The sequence below is a fragment of the Onychostoma macrolepis genome, chromosome 09 (genome assembly GCF_012432095.1).
Source record: "Onychostoma macrolepis isolate SWU-2019 chromosome 09, ASM1243209v1, whole genome shotgun sequence".
Taxonomy (NCBI): domain Eukaryota; kingdom Metazoa; phylum Chordata; class Actinopteri; order Cypriniformes; family Cyprinidae; genus Onychostoma; species Onychostoma macrolepis.
The window spans coordinates 22,242,782-22,265,740 of record NC_081163.1 but is presented as its reverse complement, the minus strand read 5'-3'; the positions used below and the strand labels follow the sequence as shown (position 1 = coordinate 22,265,740).

At 39.9% G+C, this 22,959-nt stretch overlaps 1 protein-coding gene across 1 annotated transcript in view; it reads right to left on the bottom strand.

Moving 5' to 3' along the window:
- Window positions 1-377: 377 nt before the first annotated feature.
- The window catches only part of si:dkey-11f4.7 (piezo-type mechanosensitive ion channel component 2), a 718,195-nt gene continuing 695,613 nt past the window's right edge, over window positions 378-22,959 (bottom strand). The window contains 2 exon segments of the mRNA XM_058786444.1: window positions 378-630; window positions 1,555-1,753. Coding sequence (XP_058642427.1) covers window positions 378-630; window positions 1,555-1,753 — 452 coding nt within the window.

The window sequence follows — 22,959 nt, the reverse complement described above, 5'->3', positions numbered from 1 at the left end:
CCGACTGAAATGAAAGAATAACATTCCTACATATTCTAATTGAGAAGAACTGAAATACATAAATATTAAATACTTGTGCACTGCATGATTACTGATACAATATTCCACTACTGAAGCCATTTAAGCTTAAATAATTCCATCCAAACTTGTACATTCATGTACAGTACATGATTTTGTTGATGCTCTTTCAGTTTATGATGTTCAATAAGTTTTGAGCTTCAAAAAAACCATCATGGATGGATGCAAATATATCCCCAAAATATTAATTAGTAGTACATTACAGTGTATAAAATGACTTTCTGGTTGGTGTCATAGCAGACACTTATGTCTTTCTGAGATGTGGAGAGGTTGATATTTGTGACAGAAATGTCATGCAGTTACTCATTCTTTTTGTGGGTCATTTTGATCATGGTCTCGGGTGAGCGGTACAGAAAGATGAGCTTCTCAAACAGTTGCTCCTCCATCTCCATCTCCCCCGTCTCTCGCACAATAAAGATATCATTGCACAGTTTTAGTACACGGTCCACGCATGGCAGCTCCTCATACATGATGGATCGAGATATGCCTGTGAAGAACTCCCGCACAAACTTCCCAATGACCAGCACCACAGACATGTACAGACCCACAATGCTGCAATGTCAATAGAGAAAACAAAAAAAGGAGAGATTTCATATTTAAAATCATCATAGCGCTGTCATTTGATAAAATAAATAAATAAATAAAAACTAATTAATCACACTTTTTCTGAAATTAATCATGATTAACCCACCTAACATTAAAGTTTTTAAATATACTTTTATATTGCAATAATTAACATTAAATCTTCAAATGAATGTAGAAACAACATAAAGACAGTATATATTTGTTTAATGGCATCTTCTTATGACTGAAGGCGAGTATTAGTGATACCAATAGAGGTCCCTAGAAAACTGTTATTTTTCCCTAATATTTAGCCACTGACTATAGCCATTCGACATTACAGTATAACTGAGATCTGTCAATTTTAACATTTATTAGACTTAAAAATTTCTAATTTAAGTGAACTTAAAACAATCTTCACCTAAACCAATTATAATAAATGGCATATTTTCCTGTGCTCTTTAGCAAAGAAATATACAGAAATTGAATAAAGTTATCAAACACTAAATTCTAAATTAAATATAGATGAATCCTTAAAGCTACAAAAGTTATTGATTTTCCTCTCTTTCTTTTTTTTTTTTTTTTGATTAACAGACATCACAGCAGCTAGGTTATTAGGTTACTTTAAGAGTTGCCGCTGCTGAATGTGACGCGGATCTGACACTCATGCTCAATTTAATTTGCCCTTTAATATGAAATGATACAGGCTGTAGCGTGAGCCGCCATATTTGTGCATGCAGTTGAAGAGCATGCACTATGAGGACAGTATAACAGCTGATAGGACGGAAACATTTGTTTTTACTGACATGTGGCCTGACAACATCACATCTGACCGCAGTTCAGTTGGGTGAACTACTCCTTTAATATTTACTAACCAGACATGTTTCAGGTATTGTAAAAATGAATGAAACTCACCCATATCCAGCCAGGAAGCCCACACTGGAAGGGCTGACTTTATCATTGAACACCACCATCTCAATACTCTGGCATCTGCTGACTAGAGGCCCAGGAAAACACTCTTCCACCACCCACCACTGCGGCCCCGTCTCTGCAGAGCTCCCATTTCCCCGCTGCAGTTTGATGGACAGAGGACGGAAGAACTGTAGGTGGAGATCTTCCAAGCTTTTGGGATGTTCTGTGAATGATTCCATTTAAAGTCATGAAAACGTCCTTTGAACTACAGGTCTGTTGTTCTAATGACATTTACCGTATTGACCCGAATATAAGACAATGTTTTTTCCTTGGAAATACATCTGAAAAAACGCGTTCGTCTTATATTCAGGGTCTAGACTTTGACATGTCAATAATGCACCCAAAACAATAGGTGGCGCCAAAAACGCATAAAACGAGTGTGCCATGAAATATGTAATGTAATGTGTGTTGTAAAGATCGCGAATGAAAACAAATGAAAAAGAAAAGCTTACAGCAGCATGATCGTGACTGTCATGTTAGCCTGATGGGACCAAACTTCCTCTGTAAGTGATTTTAAAACATAAGACAGTACCCAGATTTGAAGACTACAATAAGATTTCACGTCTACTGATAATAACATTTTGGTAGGCTACTATGAGTTGGATAGCCTAATTGTTATATAATTCAGATGGGCTACCTGTTATTTCAATGGTATATCAAAATTTTCCAATGTCATTGTTGGTACATTTTACCAGTATTTACCATACTTTCAAAACAAAAATTAGAATTGGAAAAATATGCAATATGAAAATAATTTAAGAATAAATGTGTTTTACAAAGAGAGAGAGAAAAAAAAAACAAACAAGATTTGGTTTTCAAAAAGCCTTTTTCCAACAGGTACATCTGGAAAAAGGGGGGTCATCTTATAATCAGGGTCGTCTTATATTCGGGACAATACGGTATTTACATTTATGTTTAATCATTTAATAGAAGCTTTTATCCAAACCAGCTTACAAACGAGGAATACAACAAAGTGATTCATTCTATGAAGGCTATAATGAGTAGTGGTGGAAAGAGTGCTGAGAATTTGTACTCAAGTGCAAGTACTGTTACATTGCTGAAATAATACTTGATTATAAGTAAAAGTACAGGTGTTAAAAATTTGGTTAATTAGGTAAAAGTAAAACAGTTTTTTACTCTGCATTTAAAAAAATAAATAAATAAAACCCTCAATGACAAAATACATGACTGGAAAAATAGGCCCAATCCCATTTCTACCTCTCATTCCTACACTGTTTTGCGCATTCAAGTGAAGGGGTATGGGTGTCTTGATTCTCTTCTAGTTGGAGGGGTAGGAGTAGGAGGAAGGGCCAGATAGCACTTCACACAAAGATTTTTCAGGACCACCCTTCAAACGAAGGGGTATGAGAATTATCTCAGCATACAGCCATGCGGCTACAGCGGCAACATGGCTGCCTGAGCAAATAAGAATAAATGTACATATTTGCGCATTAGATGAAGTTCCCAAACGCAGGTTCGGGAGGAGCCTAATCATCCAGTCCTGTCAATCACTGCTATGACCGCATACAGGTGCATCTCAATAAATTAGAATGTCATGGAAAAGTTCATTTACTTCAGTAATTCAACTCAAATTGTGAAACTTGTGTATTAAATAAATTCAATGCACACAGACTGAAGTAGTTTAAGTCTTTGGTTCTTTTAATTGTGATGATTTTGGCTCACCAAAAAACCCCCACCAATTCACTCAACAAATTAGAATATGGTGACATGCCAATCAGCTGATCAACTCAAAACACCTGCAAAGGTTTCCTGAGCCTTCAAAATGGTCTCTCAGTTTGGTTCACTAGGCTACAGAATCATGGGGAAGACTGCTGATCTGACAGTTGTCCAGAAGACAATCATTGACACCCTTCACAAGGAGGGTAAGCCACAAACATTCATTGCCAAAGAAGCTGGCTGTTCACAGAGCGCTGTATCCAAGCACGTTAGCAGAAAGTTGAGTGGAAGGAAAACGTGTGGAAGAAAAAGATGCACAACCAACCGAGAGAACCGTAGCCTTATGAGGATTGTCAAGCAAAATCGATTCAAGAATTGACACACAGATGTGTCAAGGAATTTGGCTACAGTTGTCGTATTCCTCTTGTTAAGCCACTCCTGAACCACAGACAACGTCAGAGGCGTCTTACCTGGGAGAAGAAGAACTGGACTGTTGCCCAGTGGTCCAAAGTCCTCCTTTCAGATGAGAGCAAGTTTTGTATTTCATTTGTAAACCAAGGTCCTAGAGTCTGAAGGAAGGGTGGAGAAGCTCATAGCCCAAGTTGCTTGAAGTCCAGTGTTAAGTTTCCAGTCTGTGATGATTTGGGGTGCAATATCATCTGCTGGTATTGGTCCATTGTGTTTTTTTGAAAACCAAAGTCACTGCACCCGTTTACCAAGAATTTTTTTAGCACTTCATGCTTCCTTCTGCTGACCAGCTTTTTAAAGATGCTGATTTAATTTTCCAGCAGGATTTGGCACCTGCCCACACTGCCAAAAGCACCAAAAGTTGGTTAAATGACCATGGTGTTGGTGTGCTTGACTGGCCAGCAAACTCACCAGACCTGAACCCCATAGAGAATCAATGGGGTATTGTCAAAAGGAAAATGAGAAACAAGAGACCAAAAAATGAGCTGAAGGCCACTGTCAAAGAAACCTGGGCTTCCATACCACCTCAGCAGTGCCACAAACTGATCGCCTCCATGCCACACTGAATTGAGGCAGCAATTAAAGCAAAATGAGCACCTACCAAGTATTGAGTACATGTATAGTAAATGAACATACTTTCCAGAAGGCCAAAAATTCACTAAAAATGTTTTTTTTTTTGTTGGTGGGTTCTCTTACTCAGAGCTCGAGCCGAGACTCGGGTTCGAGCCTCCTTCGCGGACAGCAAGCCAAGTTTGTTTACCATTATCTGGCAGGGCTGAATGGGCAAGCGAACTCATGAATAACGATTTTAATTAATTAAAAAAAAAGTTTTATGTTACATTCCTTTGGTTCCAAAACGCAATGAATCCATTTTGATTAATTTGAGTAAAAATGTGTTTTCTTTACCAAGAAAGTGGCAAGATGAAAACCACTATTTTCTGTTTCAAACTTTCACATACCATCTTTAGGTTATAATGACATTAAAAATTCAAATCCAGATTTTGATTTTCAAAGTTTTATTATAAAAAGAGATTATTTTTTCCCCCAAAATGCAATAAATCCATGACACGTTTTTTTTTTTTTTTCTTTTCAAAATGTTATTTTTCATATTGAAACAAAGCAAGTTGATCCACATATGACAGCCTCTGAACTTGGTCAATACTAATCTTATATGCAGGGCACTGGACTAAAAATAGCCTGCATTCAACCAGTCATCGCTCCCAAAATGAATTCAACGGGTCATCTTGTTAATTCTATAAATCAATTACAACAATAAAATACATTTTCATCATAAACATCACATTAGACCACAGAAATTCCAAAATGAAATTTCCCTTACATTCAGCTTACAAAAGTGCATTCATCTTTGCCATGTTACATTAATTTAATTGACTAGTGCTATACTAGTATGCTATACTAATACAGCTATACACTGTATTAACAAAACCATTAATGGAATTAATAAAAACACTTACACTGACAAGCTACACAATATAGCATTCATAATCGAATGCGATTCATCTGAGATTATGGATGCAATATTGCGTAGCTTGTCAGTGAACTACAGCTCTGTGTATTAAATGCCGCTCCATCTGAAAGCATGTGATGGAAATTTGCTAAAAAATTTGCTCACAAAAATAGCTTTACTGACGAGATGCGCATGACAATCACATGCGATTTATCGTGCAGCGCTTTTTGTCTGTTTGTTGATCACAAAGTGGATGAGGAAAACTCGGATGCCGGGTGTATTCAAAGCGCTGCCATTACTGTCTACAGTGCGTGGAATGGTGCACTGTGATTGGTTGAGTGGATATATGTGTTCCACAGAGAAGGGAAACTGGCGTTTGTCACGGTTTGGAAAAAAAAGGAGAAAACATGACAGAATAACACAACGGATATCGCATTTTGCGTAAAATTTAAAAATGGACTTTTCAATACCGACCAGATACAATATTGATTTTGGTGCTAACTCAGTTTTTTTTTTAAATGGCGTTTATCGCGTTTTGGAACCAAACTCTTCATATTTTCAGTCATGTTATTCAAAGAAATGTTTGCAAAAAAATTGCTAAAGTTTGCTATCGTTAAACTCTTCTAAAAAAAAGTTCTAAGCAGCCACGCATGATTTTTTTTCCCTTCTTGTTTTCTCGTGATCACGACTTAATTTTCTCGTGATCTTGACATAAGTTATTTTCTTGTTATCACGACTTATTTTTCAAGAGTTGTTCTCTAAGTTACACAACTGCGCCAACAGGTGGCAGTATAGAACTACTGATGGGGAGTTGTATACTGTATAACCACTAGCCTACAGTACACGTTTGGGACAGAGGACCTTCTTCATGATATCTAAAATTTGTGCCATTCATTACTGACATTTTAATTAACTTACAAATGTTAAATGCTTGAATAAATATGATAATTTTGCTTGGAATTTTTTCTGTTATCGTCACATTATTGCTGCACGACTCATCACAGTTTCTCATTTACAACGATGTAGTCCATTTTTGTGCATCTTTCTTATTTTTAATCTTTTTTTTTTATAAATGTATATGAAATGTGATTTACATATGTGTATAATTCAGTTCAGTTATAATGTGTTAATCTTTTGTATTTTCAAAATTTCTTTGTAAACCCCACACACACACACACACACACACACACACACACACACGATCTGCATGTGAACAGGTTATTTTGTCTTCTGTCTGTCATGCTGTTGAGAGGTTTGCGATGTGTAGCTTCACTTTTCTATTGAATCTCTATCTTACTTTCACTCTCTGTTGTTTAAAGTGATAATATATAACTTAATTCCCACCATATTTCTGGTATTATCTATCAAACTAATCTAAGTAACTCGTTCATTTTTTAAAACCGCAATTAGCACGTTAGCCGGTGCAGCAGGGCAACTGGGTGACTGTGAGGCAGCCTAGTTGTGGGTCAAAACACCGCTCTTCCGTTCTGATCAAAACATCAAACAGGTTCTCCCCACTCAGTGACGCACGCACCCACTGAGAAACCTGATGAAAGTGCTCTAGTTATTGGCGATTCTATTGTATGGAACGTAAAAATAGAAACACCAGCCACCATAGTTCATTGTTTACCGGGAGCCAGAGCGCCTGACATCTTGGCAAATTTAAAAGTGCTGGCTAATGCTAAACGTAAATTCAGATTGTTATTCACGTCGGCGCTAATGATGTTCGACTTCTTCACCAGTCGGAGATCACTAAAAATAATGTTAAAGAGGTGTGTGAAATTCCAAATACGATGCCAGACACTATAATATGTTCTGGTCCCCTCCCTGCTTACCGGGATGATGAGATTCATAAAAGACTGTCGTCACTCAATGGCTGGATGTCTAAGTGGTGCCTGCAAAATAAAATAGGTTTTATAGACAATTGGACGAGTTTTTGGGGCATACCAGGGCCCGGTTGCATGAAAACCTTAAGATAAGAAATCCCTTAGTTATAAGGTTAAGGGAACCCTTAGTGAAACTTGGGTTGCAAGAAAAATCCTAAGGGTCAACTTAAAGGAAACTTAAGGCTGTCATTAAGTAATTATCTAAGTGTTCCCTTAAGGGTTGCTACAAAGTCCTTAGAAACTATTTCACCTTGATAAATTTAAGGGACTAAAACAGCTCCCTTAATTCATCTTAATCTCAGTATTTTTAAGATTTGTAAGCTCAAATGTAAGACTTAAGACATTTTTTAAGACCTGCACAAATAAAATATCATAAGAGTGTAGTAGGGAAATGACTATGGTAACATATTAAACTGTAAAATGACTGTAAAAAGCATGCCTTGCAGGTTTTCATAAAACAAAACGTTTTATATCATTTTTTTAAAGAAAATGGATGAGTTTTACCAATTATTATATTAATTTAAACAATTATTATTAATCAATTATTAGCCTACATTAATTAAATAACAATATAAATGTAATGTATGCCTAAAAAGATTTTTATAATGCACTATCTTCTTGTCAATCCACCTGTTCACATTTACAACTCTGCATGTTTGCAGCATCAAAACATGGGTTAATTTTCACATTTGGTGAAATTTCCGTCATTGGTCAGCAGGAGGCGCTTTCACTTTAGAAACAAAGCGGTTTCCTCGGTAACGACTGTACACAAAACAGCGCAGAAACGGGCAGTGCTTGTTTATTGTTCGTGTTTTAGTTGGTTAGGTTTGTATTTTATGTTCTGTTTATTGTCATAGATATACATACAGTATCTATGTTTATTGTGAGATGTAGTAACTATTGCAACCGCTGCGCCCATTGCCGTATGTTGCCTGGAACTACCGTGAAATGCTTAGTATAAACATTTAGGTGAGGGTGACAGTTAAGACGTTTGTTGCAATGCTCTTAAAGATATCCCTTACCTCAGGGAATGTTTTCCCCTCAGGGATAACCCTAAGTCAAATTACTTAAGGACTTTCATGCAACCAGGCCCAGACCTGTAGAAAAGAGATGGTCTTCATCCCTCCTGGGGTGGTGCCGCTCTTCTCTCTAGAAATATGGCACATAGTCTTAGAGTTCGTACTTGACTAACTGGGGCCCAGGTCAGGAAGCAGACAGACTGGCTAAACCGACCGTCTGCTAGCCGCTTCACGTCACAGAAGTTCCCCGAACTAGAAAATACAAAAAATGTCCAAACCAATTTAACCCATTTAATCCCACCGGTCACAATAGTGACCGTAAAAAAGTTTTTCATTTATACAGCTCTACAAACCGTACCGACTGATGTTTTAGTGCACTTCCTGCAAATATGGAAACAATAAAGGGTCTCAATTAAATATGTGCAGTTTCACATGATTAGTGCAAATTGTCACATGACCAGAGCAGTTTATTTCCTGTTTGCACCTTGAGCAGATGATGGATGCATCAAAGCTCCAAAACGAAAGGCTAGTAAAGTATGTTAACATAAAGATATGACAAAGATTTTTGGTACACACTATCTTTCGGGTGTCTAGTATTAATATATGCATTTTCATATATTCAGTTTTGTTGAGTGTGGTCATAGAGTGAGTAAACATGTTGATGGTCACAATAGTAACTGGTGGGATAACAGTGAACTTTATTTTACAATATAATCCAATGGCAGTTGCTAGTGAAAATGACAATAAAATGTTGCAATGACAAAATATTGCACTAAATTAAAAATACAAATGTTAGAAAAATGTTACAATAATGATGTTTGTCACGAATCCTGTCCATGCACTTCCGTTCAATCACCACCAGAGGTCACTCGCTGACTACATTGACTATCACAACACCCATCACACTGGACTCCATTTCCCATCATTCATTGCACTGATTGCACACAAGGCTGATTGCACTAATCACACGCACACCTGATCCTACGCGCACATTGATTACATGCCTTATTTAAACCCTGGACTTTCTTTCCCTCACTGCCGAGTATTGATCACCCAAGATGGCGGCGCGAGTACATCGCGAGGCTCTGGGTCTCTCCAGATTTTGCAATTTTGCTGTATTTTTCTTACTCATCTCGGGCCTGTTCGTGCAGAACAGTTGTGCCTTTACATCGTACACCCGTTGTGAGCTTTTGGATATCGGTTTGCGAATTTCCGACACTTTTATGGACAATCTTCGACTCCTTCCTGAGATCGCTAGGACACCCGAGGCTATGCACCCTACCCGGCCGGGCGGAAGTGCTCGCAGGCGGCGTCGAGATTGTAAACAAAGGCGGGGGAAGCGCGGAGGACTAAGAGCTAAGCTAAGGCTAACACCACACCGGCTCTCTTTACCCAGCATTTTCCTTGCCAATGTACGGTCGCTAGTGAACAAAATGGAGGAGATTCGACTCAGCATCACACACAGCAAGAAACTTTTGAACTGTAACGTCCTAATCTTCACGGAAACCTGGTTAAACAGCGGAATACCGGACACCGCTATTGAGCTAGCGGACGCCACACACCGGGCGGATAGAACATTAGATGGCTCGGTAAGACCAGAGGTGGTGGATTGTGCATTTACATTAACAAAGCTTGGTGCACAAACTCTGCTATTGTTGGGAGTCATTGTTCAGCTAACCTTGAGTTTCTCATGGTTAAATGTAGACCGCTTTATCTACCGGAGTTCACTTCCACCATTATAACTGCAGCCTATATTCCCCGGATGCTGATGCCAAGCTTGCTATGAAAGAACTTCACGCAGCCATCAGTAAACAACAGACTGATCACCCGAAGCGGCTTTTATTGTTGCAGGTGACTTTAATCACTCAAACTTAAAGTCAGTGCTACCCAAGTTTCACCAGCATGTTTCCTGTCACACCAGAGGAAACAAAACCTTAGACCATGTTTACACAAACATGGCTGGAGCTTACGTTGCGACACCCCTCCCCCACCTGGGACAGTCAGATCACCTTTCTTTGTTCCTCACCCCCAAATATGCACCCCTCATCAACCGTGTGAAGCCATCAGTGAAGACCATCAAAGTGTGGCCTGCGGGGGCAGATTCCACACTCCAGGAAAGGTTTCTACACACAGACTGGAGTATGTTTGCTTCTCAAGCCACCAGTGGCGCTCACACAGACATTGACTCTTACACCTCCTCTGTATTGGATCATATCAATATCACCATTGACAGTGTTACAACCCAGAAACAGATCACCACATATCCAAATCAGAAGCCTTGGATGAACAAGGAAGTGCGACTCCTGTTGAAGTCACGCAACACTGCCTTCAGATCAGGAGATGCACAAGCCTACAGCACATCCAGAGCAAACCTGAAGAGGGGCATCAAAAGGCCAAGCACTGCTACAAGCTAAAGATAGAGGGACACTTTTCCAACTCTGACCCTCGACGCATGTGGCAGGGCATTCAGGCCATCAGTGACTACAAACCCACCCACTCCACCCCCGCAGCCACTGATGTCAACTTCCTGAACGAGCTAAATTACTTTTATGCTCGCTTTGAAAGAGACAACAGAGAAACTGCCACCAAGCTCAATCCTCAGATGACCACCCACCAATCATACTCTCCTCCACAGATGTCTGCAAGGAACTGAGCCGGATCAGCGCGCACAAGGCTGCTGGACCAGACAACATCCCTGGTCGTGTTCTCAGGGCATGTGCGGAGCAGCTCGCTGGGGTTTTACAGACATTTTCAACCTGTCTCTTGCCCAAGCAGCCGTACCAACATGCTTTAAATGCACTTCCATTGTGCCAGTGCCAAAACACTCTAGTCCGAGGTGCCCTAATGACTACCGCCCTGTAGCACTCACACCCATCGTCATGAAGTGCTTTGAGCGGCTGGTCCTGGAACACCTAAAAGACTCTCTACCATCCACATTGGACTCACACCAGTTTGCCTATCAGAGCAATAGGAGCACAGAGGACGCAGTTTCCATGGCACTGCACTCTGTGCTCACTCACCTGGACAATAAGAACACTTATGCACGTATGCTGTTTGTTGACTTCAGCTCAGCATTCAACACTGTCATCCCAACCAAGTTAATAGCCAAACTTGGAGACCTGGGCATCAATACCTCAATGTGTAACTGGATTTTGGACTTCCTGACCAACAGACCCCAGAATGTTCGATCAGGATTCACCTGCTCCACATCCATCACACTTAACACTGGTGTACCACAGGGCTGTGTGCTAAGCCCGTTTCTCTACTCCTCTTCACCTCCGACTGCAAGCCTGTGTATGGATCTAATTCCATCGCCAAGTTTGCAGACGACACCACGGTGATTGGCCTCATCAGTAACAACGATGAGACTGCCTATAGGGAGGAGATCCAGCACCTGGCCACATGGTGCACTGAAAATAACCTGCTCCTCAACACCACCAAAACGAAGGAGCTCATCGTGGACTTCAGGAAGGAGTCAAGAGGCACACACGACACCATCCACATCAATGGAATGGCTGTTGAGCGTGTCTCCAGTTTCAAGTTCCTGGGGATCCACATCTCGGCGGACATGTTGTGGAAAACCAACACCTCCAGCCTGGTCAAGAAGGCTCACCAGCGCCTCTTCTTTCTGAGGACACTGAGGAAGAATCAGCTCTCCTCAGCTATCCTGGTGAACTTCTATCGCTGCGCAATAGAAAGCATCCTGACCAACTGTGTCACAGTATGGTATGGGAGCTGCTCTGTTGCGGAGCGCAAGGCACTGCAGCGGTGGTGAAAACTGCCCAGCGCATCACAGGGACTCCACTACCTGCCATCGAACACATCCAGAGGAAACGCTGTCTGCATCGAGCTCGCAGCATCCTTAAGGACTCCTCTCACCCAGCCCACAGACTGTTTTCTCTCCTGCCCTCCGGCAGGCGTTTCAGGTGCCTCCGGACCAGGACCAGCAGACTAAAGAACAGTTTCTTCCCCAGAGCTGTCTCTTTACTGAACTCTACCCCCCGTTGATCCACTTCCTCATATATTATTAACTCTTCTCTCCTACCTCACATCTGCCTTATTTGCACTACTGAATGTAAATATTTATCACAGTAACAACTGTTTACTTTTGTATCTTGCACTACCATACCTAAATTGGACTATACTCATTTGCACTGCCGACTGTTGTTACATTATCAATGCTTACATTAATATTTTGCACCGTATGTCTAATTGTAATACGCAATCACTTCCACTGCACTTTTACACCTTGTTTATAGTAACAGTCATCTGTATATATATTATATTGATAGTACATATCACCTGTAAATTCTGCCTATAGTAATAGCCATCTGTATATTTATTCACTATACATATTCACCTGTAAATTCTGTATATTTATTCACTATACATATTCACCTGTAAATTCTGTATATTTATTCACTATACATATTCACTTGTAATTTCTGTATATTTATTCACTATACATATTCACCTGTAAATTCTGTTTATATTAATAACCATCTTTCTATATATATTTATACATATACTCAGTACATATCCTTGTCCTGCACTTATTCAACCATTGTATATACTGCACTTGCTACTATTGCACTTCTGGTTAGACCTAAACTGCATTTCGTTGCCCTGTACCTGTACTTGTGTAATGACAATAAAGTTGAATCTAATCTAATCTAATCTATTGTATGCATTTATCGCTGCCCTACAGAGCCCTGTTAGTTTTCCTAGTCTTGTCTCGTCTTGCCTGTTTCGGATTGTGTTTTCCCCTGCCTGGACTATTGCTTACGTTTTGGATTACCTCGCTTGTCTAGCCCCTTTGGATACTGTTTGCTGTCGTCTGACCCACGCCCGTTTTAGATTACTCTTTGCATTCCCTATGATATACCTGTCTGCCATTGTTCGACCCTGCCTGTTATGACCACGTCACTTGTCAATAAAAGCTTGCATATGGATCCGCACGTCTCACGTCTCGTCAGCCCCGTAACAGAATACTCGGCCACACAAGGATCCAGCGGCTTTTCATGTGTATATTGGCCAGGTATGGACACTGCAAGACTGTTATTAACCCTTGAGCAGGGAGTGCGATCGCTCGAGGATTATATACAAGAGTATTTAGATCTAGCCTATTTTTCTGATCTACCGGACTGTGTACTCATAGACTTCTTTTGCGAGGGCATTAACCAGCCGCTCAAATTGCGACTAATTCATGAGGGTCCCCGTTTGTCTTTAAGTGATTTTATGGACTTTGCTTTACTGTCTGTTGGCTCTTTGTTTACTGTGGGTGTCGCGAAAGAGGAACGCGATGCTGCACTCATTCGTGACATGACGGCTGCACTAGATCACGCCCACAAAATGGCGGACACAACAGCGCCCCGTTGTGTCACAGCAGAGTCCAGTCCAGTCACAGCTGATCTTCACGAGCTGAGTAAAGTCACAGTTGATCATCGTGAACCCAGTCAAGTCACCATTGATCTCCACGAATCAAGCCAAGTCACAGCTGATCTTCGTGAGTCACAGCACGTCACAGCTGTCCGTCCAGAGTCACAGCACGTCACAGCTGTCCGTCCAGAGTCACAGCACGTCACAGCTGTCCGTCCAGAGTCACAGCCCGTCACAGCTGTCCGTCCAGATATTCAAGGTCAGTTCCTCGTAATCCTAGTCTGGTATCTAGTGTGAGGGATGGACCGCTGGTGTCTGCTCGCACAGCTGGTATCCCCAAACTCACTCACTCTAGCCTTTCTGTCCCTGAACAGAGTCCCCTGTCTGCAGCGCTTCCCATGTTGGGGATCACTTTGTTGCGTTTGGGCTGCATACACAATCACAGAACTGCTCGAGGTAGCCACGTCCACTATGACCTCTCCAGAGATGGTGGCTGAGGCTGCGGAACCTCCTGAGGTAGTGGTGCTTGCTTCAGCTCCCTGCGAGGTGGTGGCGCGCAACAATACACTTACAGTCTGTCATGTAGCGGTTGGAGGAGCCGTGGCTGAGCTCTCCCTGTTTCCTGACAGGTGGCAGCATCTGCTGCAGAACCTCCAGTGGTGTCAGTGGTATCAGCCTATGAATCCTTGTCCTGCCCTGTCACGGCCATGAAGGCTGTCTACGAACTTTTGCCCTGTCCTTTCATGGCTAAGGAGGCCGACACTGAACTTTTGCCCTGTCATGTCACGGCTAAGGAGGCCGACACTGAACTATGGGGCGCTATGTCACGAATCCTGTCCATGCACTTCCGTTCACTCACCACCAGAGGTCACTCGCTCACTACATTGACTATCACAACACCCATCACACTGGACTCCATTTCCCATCATTCATTGCACTGATTGCACACATCACACGCACACCTGATCCTACGCACACACTTATTACATGCCTTATTTAAACCCTGGACTTTCTTTCCCTCACTGCCGAGTATTGTATGCATTTATCGCTGCCCTACAGAGCCCTGTTAGTTTTCCTAGTCTTGCCTCGTCTTGCCTGTTTCGGATTGTGTTTTCCCCTGCCTGGACTATTGCTTACTGCTCTTTGCATTGCCTATGATATACCTGTCTGCCATTGTTCGACCCTGCCTTTTATGACCACGTCTCTTGTCAATAAAAGCTTGCATATGGATCCGCACGTCTCACGTCTCATCAGCCCCATAACAATGTTGTAATACTCATAGCATTGATTTAAAAATTTGATGATGGTTGAATTTTTTTGTTTTTTTATCTCAGTGTTCCTATCAGTGTTGCATAAGTTTTTTTTTTTTTTTTTTTTTAAATGCATAATAGTAACCCTAGAATGTGATCAAACAGTTTAAAATAGCTGAGCTAAGATATATAAAAAAATTTGATGACTGCAGAAATATGTGATTTCAGTACTCTCCATATCCCTCCGGTCACTATTGTGACCGAACATAAAACACAATTTTTCACACACTTTTCCCAAAAAAAATTTCAAAAAATAATTATTGATTATTTCAAAGGGTTACTAATGACACATCATTCGGATATTTTCATGTCTGGGAAAAATTTGGGATTTAATGGGTTAAGAGTAACAATTTGATTGACGTTCAACAAATAAAAAATGTATATAATACAGAGAAAAAAAATATAAAGCATGGCTTAATGAATATCAGGTCCCTTTCTATGAAAGCTCTTTTTGTAAATGATATGATCACTGATCATAACCTAGATGTGCTCTGTTTGACAGAAACCTGGCTAAAACCAGATGAATACATTATTTTAAACGAGTCTACCCCCCAAGATTGCTGTTATAAAAATGAACCGCGTCCAAAAGGCAAAGGGGGAGGTGTTGCTACAATTTATAGCAATATTCTCAGTATTTCTCAGAGGGCAGGCTTTAAGTATAACTCCTTTGAAGTAATGGTGCTTCATATAACATTATCTAGAGAAACAAGTGTTAATGATAAATCCCCTGTGATGTTTCTACTGGCTACTGTATACAGGCCACCAGGGCACCATACTGACTTTATTAAAGAATTTGCTGATTTTCTATCAGAGTTAAAGTCTTAATCGTTGGTGATTTTAATATCCACGTTGATAATGAAAAAGATGCATTAGGATCAGCATTCATAGACATTCTGAACTCTATTGGGGTTAGACAACACATGTCAGGACCTACTCATTGTCGAAATCATACTCTAGTTTTAATATTGTCATATGGAACTGATGTTAATGATATTGAAATTTTGCAGCAAAGTGATGATATCTCAGATCATTATCTAGTCTTGTGTAAACTCCATATAGCTAAAACTGTAAATTCTACTCCTTGCTACAAGTATGGTAGAACCATCACTTCTACCACAAAAGACTGCTTTGTAAATAATAGGGGTGGCACAGTTCACAAAACCCACAGTTCGGTTCGTATCATGGTTTTAGGGTCACGGTTTTCGGTTCTGTACGGTTCTTGTTGTTATTTTTTTGTTTAATCTTTAACACTCCAGAAATTTCCTTCAGCATATGATATATAGCTTATTAGCTTAATTATCCACAATTTAGGATACAGTATTAACATTTTTGTAATGTAATCATGCACTCACTGAATTTGACTTGACGTTAAGCACATTATTGGGACCATCTCTGAGTAAAAGCTAGGTGAGATTTTGATACAGCAAGAGAGAAGACATTGATGACATGCTTTTTGTTTATTTGGCAAAAAAAGGAGAATGTGTATTGTTATCTCACAGGAACTTGTGCCTTTTTAGCACACAAAGATTGAAATTAACTTGCATTTATCAAACTGCCAACTTCAGTGTAGCTCTTACAAAAAAAAATATTTTAAAAGAAAAAGAGAGGAACTCTCACAAGCTCTGTCTTTTAAACAAGTCAAAATACTTTAAACATAAATATATAATATAATGTAATAACATAATATAATGAGGCTATAACAATAGCAAAGGCCATAATCATAAAGTCAAGCATAAGTTTAACCATCTTAACACAAAAACAGTATAAACAATGCTTCTATACCCTGAGAGTGAGGATACATTTCTTTCACTTGAAATTAAAGTGCAGTATTTAGAAACTAGACATTAAAGTGCCACTGTATATATTTAAATATTAAAAACAAAAATGCTGGCTATAAAATGTTACATAAAAAACCACTCCTCTGTTCACTTAATTTTCATATTCTTCTGCAAGAATATCAGTTTGTCCACATTTTCTGCCAAGAGGCGAGACCTACTTGCAGTGACTATGTCCCCAGAAAGAAATGTTGAGAAAACACGTTCACTTGGCACAGATGTACCTTGGACAGCGAGGTTACGTTGGGCTAACTTAGCAATGTGAGGAAACTTATGCTCATTGCTCTTCCACCATGCGAGTGGGTCTTCATCCACAGAGATGCAGCCTGTGGCCTTGTATGAGGTGACCTCTTCATGAATGATGTCTGACAAAGGCTTTGTTCTTCTTTCCTCTGTTTTAAAAAAATCCGCAAATACCATTTCCATGGCAGATTTTTTCTGGGGAGGAGAGGTCTCTGATGACCCTGGCTCCGCTCCTGAGGATGAACTGTCCGCTTGGGCTTCACTGCTTTGACCCTAATGAGTATATGACAAAATAGACATTTTGGAAATGTTAATAACAACAAATAGCTCTCATGGCAGCAAAAAGTTATTTTCTACTGAGCAGTGGGGAATATAAAAATATTACAAAGGCACAAATAGATTTAAATATGCTTGGCTTAGTCAAAAAAATAAAATAAAAAAAATAAAACTGCAATTATCATTAGGATAAAAAACTAAAAATTATAAAATTATTAAATAAATCAAATTTAAATTAGATACAAAAAACAAACACAATACCTGCTTTTCAATGTCCACAATGTTCGTGGTTAGATCATGGTAGATTTTCTGAACACAGGCTTCTTCCAGGTAAGGCAGGGACTTGAATCTTGGATCAAGTGCTGTGGCTCTGTGCAGATAATCCTGAACACCAGGGTCATTGTATCTGCCTTTAAGGTCTTTAGTGATGGCTGCCTTAGCTTCTTTGATGGTGGTACTGTCCTCTGCACTTGATGTCATGGATTTCAGTATCATCTTCTGCAGTGGGATAATCATTGAAACTGAGGGGGATGTTTCTGTGCTCATGAGGGTGATTACATTCTTCAGAGGTTTGAGAATATTAATGAGACCCTCTGCCAGTTTTGTCTCACTTTCAGTTAACAATGCAATGTCCTTGACTTTCTTCTTCATATCCTTGTCCATCACGGCAGAGTAGATGGCAGCCTGTTGCTCCACCTAACGTTCTAACATGTCATATGTGGAGTTCCAACGAGTTGTTACATCTTGAATTAGTTTGTGAACAGGCAATTCCAGCATATCCTGCTTGGTTTTCAGGGCATGGGCAGCTGTTGTGCTTCGGTGAAAGAAGCTAACCACCTTCCTAACCTTCCCCAAGAGTCGGGATACTTGGTTTAGTGAGATTGCACTCTTGGCTGCAAGGTTAACTGTGTGTGCGAAGCACCCGATCTGTGGCCCAATCCCGCTGCTAAATCGATAGCATTCACTATATTTTTAGCATTATCTGTAGTAACAGGAATTATGCTATTTACACTATCCAGTTTCCATTCCTCCACCGCGTCTGTCAGCATTTCAGAGAGATGCTCACTGGTATGACTTTCATAAATGGGGCGTGTTTGCAAAACGCAGCTTCTCATTTCCCACTCCGAAGTAATATAGTGAGCGGTCACCGTGAGGAAACTTTCAGTGGCCCTGGAGGTCCATCCATCTGTAGTGAGAGCTACGTGGGCTGTGTCGGACAATTCTTTTTCAATTTCTCCTCGTGTCTCGTCATACAGTTTTGGAATTACAGTGGTGCCGAAGTGTCGGCGAGAGGGAATATTATACCGCGGCTCGAGTACATTCATCAGCTGACGAAATCCTTCACACTCAATCACGCTGCACGGTTGCATATCTTTTGCTATAAACATCCCCAATGCTTTAGTTATGGCTATTGCCCTGTCCGACTTATCACTGAGAGGTTGCTTAAATGCTGCGGACAGTAGAAGTTGTTTCCTAACCGGCTCTCTCCTGTTTGTGCTTATCGACACATTGGCGTGATGTCTTCTCAAATGAACTGTCATATTAGAAATGTTTCCATTAGCATATTGAATGCATTTTGCACAATGCTTGCACACAGTCGCAGTTCTATCTACTGTTTTATTTCCGTTGTCATCGTAAGTAACATGAAATCCAAAATGTTCCCACACACCGGATTTGAACGACGCGGGCACATTGTAGAAGATTTTTATTGATATTAATCAGAATTATTTAAACTTAATCAAGGTGAACTTTGCCTAAAATGTATCTATTGAATCTACCAATATGTTATGAAGGCCTTTTTGGTCAAAATGCGTACGTGGCAAAGCACATCTGGAAGAAATGAGAAGGGGGTTTTTCTCCCCTTTACCATAACAACATAAGGATGGTCTTCTCTCCCATGGGACAGATAGAGTTGCATACACGGGCAAAATATAGAATGGTGTAATGTATAGAAATATCCCCTCCCCTTGTTAATTTTTTAGTATATATACGAGAGACGACAAGTCTTCGGGAGAACTCCTTTGCCAACGAGTTTTCGGTTTTATTCTATTAAAAATAAAACCTACTCTGGAATCAAACTCTGGCACTGCGTCTTGTTCTTTGAATGGCGGCGGACGACACTTCAATTGGCGTCACGAACAGGATTGGAAAAGAGCAACGGAGAGGACGGCCACTCTGAGCAGATTCTGACGAACAACACATAAAAAGTGGCCACTAATTAATAAGGTAAGCGTTTTTGCTTATATAGTTATGTGTTGTTTGCAAAATCTGTTCTTAGTGGTAAGGTCACTTTAATTTTGCTCTTCCAAAAATTACCAAATTTAAAAAGAAGTGTAAAAGAGTAAAAAGGAGTTTTATTCCAGAGGAAATAACTGCATGCATTATCTGGTTTGTTATTTGAGGCCTTGATAAAGAACGTAAACTGAAATTAGGAGGTGCAGGCAGATTTTACATTGCTAGCAATGGTCTGTGGTTATTTAGTCTGAGCCTGAAGGGACAGATAAAATTCGAAACAGATTTGAGGAAGAGAGCGCGCAAGACCTACGATACCGCCCTGATTAAATTAAAAAAGACAAAAAAGAGCTGATTAAATTACAGGGGACTGCTTGGGTAGGGAAAATTCCTGACAAAATCTTGTTCTTTTATTGCGAAGAGAGATTAATAAGAGGTTGCAGTATCAGAACAAGTATTTTGGAGCAGGTGGAGTCTCGAGGAAAAAGCTTTGTTTTGTTGTTTTGGGGAATGTTTGAAACTGTGTCCGTGTCCGAATGCTTGTGAGTGTGAAAAACTGAGAGTGAATGAAAAACGAATAAATTCCGATTGGGTTTGAGGAGAGAAGTGTGCCTTTTCCCAAGTGGAGGGGGGCCGCAGCTCTCGTTTTGCCCAGGAAGTTTGAATGAAAGAATAAGCCCTTCAAATATAAAGGGATAAAAGCATGATTGATAAGCCCTATAAATGAGGGGATAAAGTATGAAAGTATGAGCCCTTAACAGATAAATAAATTAACAGAAATAAAGGGACTTAGTGGTATGAGTGTTTATAGGAATAGGGTCAATAAAGATTGAATCCAGATGTGTTGTAAGATCTTATGGTGGGTGTTTGTGTAAAGAGAGAGAGAGAGAGATTTCTGAGAGCAGTGTTGGTGAAGAAGAGATATTAAGATAGGATATTAAATAAAGAACATTAAAAATAATAAGTGCGCACTAACGTAAACAAAAGAGGCAATAGATAATAGGAAAAATAAATAAATAAAAAATTATTGAATGTTTTTATGAATACTGTGAGATCATAAAATAAAGATGAAAAGAAAAATATAGAGAAGGAGTGTATATATCTGACAGAATACAAGACTGAAGTAAAAAGAGCAAGTCATCGAATAAAGGATAAGATTGATTGAGAAATAGTGACGACATTTTTATATAAAATAAAAAGAATAAAACGAATAAAACTAAACAGATTGAAAGAGAAAAACATTGAACATCCGTTGATTTTTCATTCAGCTGACAAAAATTACATCAAAATTTTGTGTGCAACCAGTTTGCTGGGTATTCCACAGGAAGTAGTGATCAGTCAAAAGAATTTGACACAGATGACCACAACATCTGAATTACTAAACAATACTGAGACTAAATTATTTAGGGAAATGGAGAGACAGGTACCAACTGAATTGTGGTCACAACATGATACTGATGTAGGATTAATAAAATCAGCTAATCCAGTAAGAGTCCAACTTAAACCAAACGCACGTCTACCCAGAAAAGCACAATATCCTTTGAAACCAGAGGCTGAGGCAGGCATAAAAGACAATATTGAAGGTTTAGTGAAGGCAGGAGTTTTAATAGAAACATCTAGTTATTGTAACACTCCAATTATGCCTATAATAAAAGCAGACAAAAACCGATGGCGTCTTGTTCATGATTTGCGAGCAATCAACGAAATAGTTGAAGATTTACCAGCTGATGTGCCAAACCCACACACGTTGCTAACAAATGTCCCTCCTGATGCTAAATACTTTACCGTAATTGATCTCTGCTCCGCCTACTTCAGCGTGCCATTAGCAGAGGAGAGTAGATACCTGTTTGCATTTACCTATGCAGGAAAAAAATATAGTTATGCAAGAATTCCACAAGGCTTTAAGCATTCGGCACACATATTTAATCAAGTGCTAAAAGCCGATTTAGAAGATCTTGAAATAGAGGGAACGCTAATACAGTACGTAGATGATTTACTCATTTGTAGTTCTTCGTTAGAACAATGTCACAGAGACTCAATTAAAGTCTTAACAAAATTGGCTCAGGGAGGACATAAAGTGTCCAAAGACAAAATACAGTATTGTCAACCTCAAGTTGAATACTTAGGAAGATTGATTGCCTATGGCACACGAGCTATAGCATCCTCTCAATTAGAAGGTATAAGTAAAACGCCGATGCCTCAAACAGTAGGACAAATGATGACTTTTTTAGGAATGACTGGCTTTAGTTCAGACTGGATAGAAGACTATGCAGTAAAAACAGGACCATTAAGAGAAATGATGAAACAGGCAGGGATTCAGCATCTAAGTAATCCATTAATATGGAACACAGATGCAACACTGGCATTTGAAACAATAAAAAAAGAATTACAACAGGCACCTGCCCTAGGAATAGCCAATTATAATCAAATGTTTCACCTCTATGTGTCTAACAGAGCTGATGGGTATGCATCAGCTATACTAATGCAGGAAACTTGCAGTGGGAGGAAAAAACAGCCTGTAGCCTATTACAGCACAAAGCTGGATAATGTTGCACAGGGATACCCTCCATGCTACCAACAGGGCCTAGCGGCAGTATATTATGCTTATGAAAAGGCATCCACAATAACTATGGGGTATCCAGTAACTATTTACACTCATCACAAAACTGTGGAATTGTTAGAGCAGGGAAAATTTGTTCTAACACAGGCTCGAATTTTGGCTTATTCCTCATTACTTACGTATCCAGACGTAACTATTAAGCGATGTCATACAGTCAATCCAGCAGACTTGATCCCTTTATCTTTTGAAGGAAAACCTCATGATTGTGTGAATGAGTCATTGGCCTTTACTAGATTACGACCAGATCTTGAGTCAACACCCATTCCTGAAGCAGAAGTCACTTACTTTGTAGATGGTTCTAGCTTTAGAGACCATGAGGGAAATCATACAGGATATTCAGTGATGAAGAAGGATAAGAAAGAATTTGTACCAGTAATATCACAGCAATGTGTACAACCTTGTTCTGCTCAATTATCTGAATTGAAAGCTCTTACAGCTGCATGTCAGTTAGCAGAGGGACAAACTGCTAACATTTTCACTGATTCAGCATATGCTCACGGTGTATGTCACCTATTTGGAGCCGTGTGGAAACAAAGAGGTTTCAAAAAGAGTGATGGGACTCCCATCCAACACGGTGATCAAATAGGGCAATTAATTTCTGCTATGATGCTACCGAAAAGATTAGCAATAATCAAATGTCAAGCACACAAAAAAGGAAATGATTATGTCATTAAAGGAAATAACGCAGCAGATCTACAGGCTAAAAAGGCTGCAGGATGTCAAATAGCTGTATTAACACCTGTAGTACTTATAGAACCCCAACCTCAATTGGATGACATAATTCGAATTCAGCAACAAGCAGGCCCTTATGAGCAGTCAATGTGGCACCAAAGGGGGGCCAAAAAAGACTCACAAGAGATTTGGCGTACACATGAAGGACACATGGTGGCGCCAATTTCACTTTTGAATATTCTTATCGCAGATGCGCATGGTTT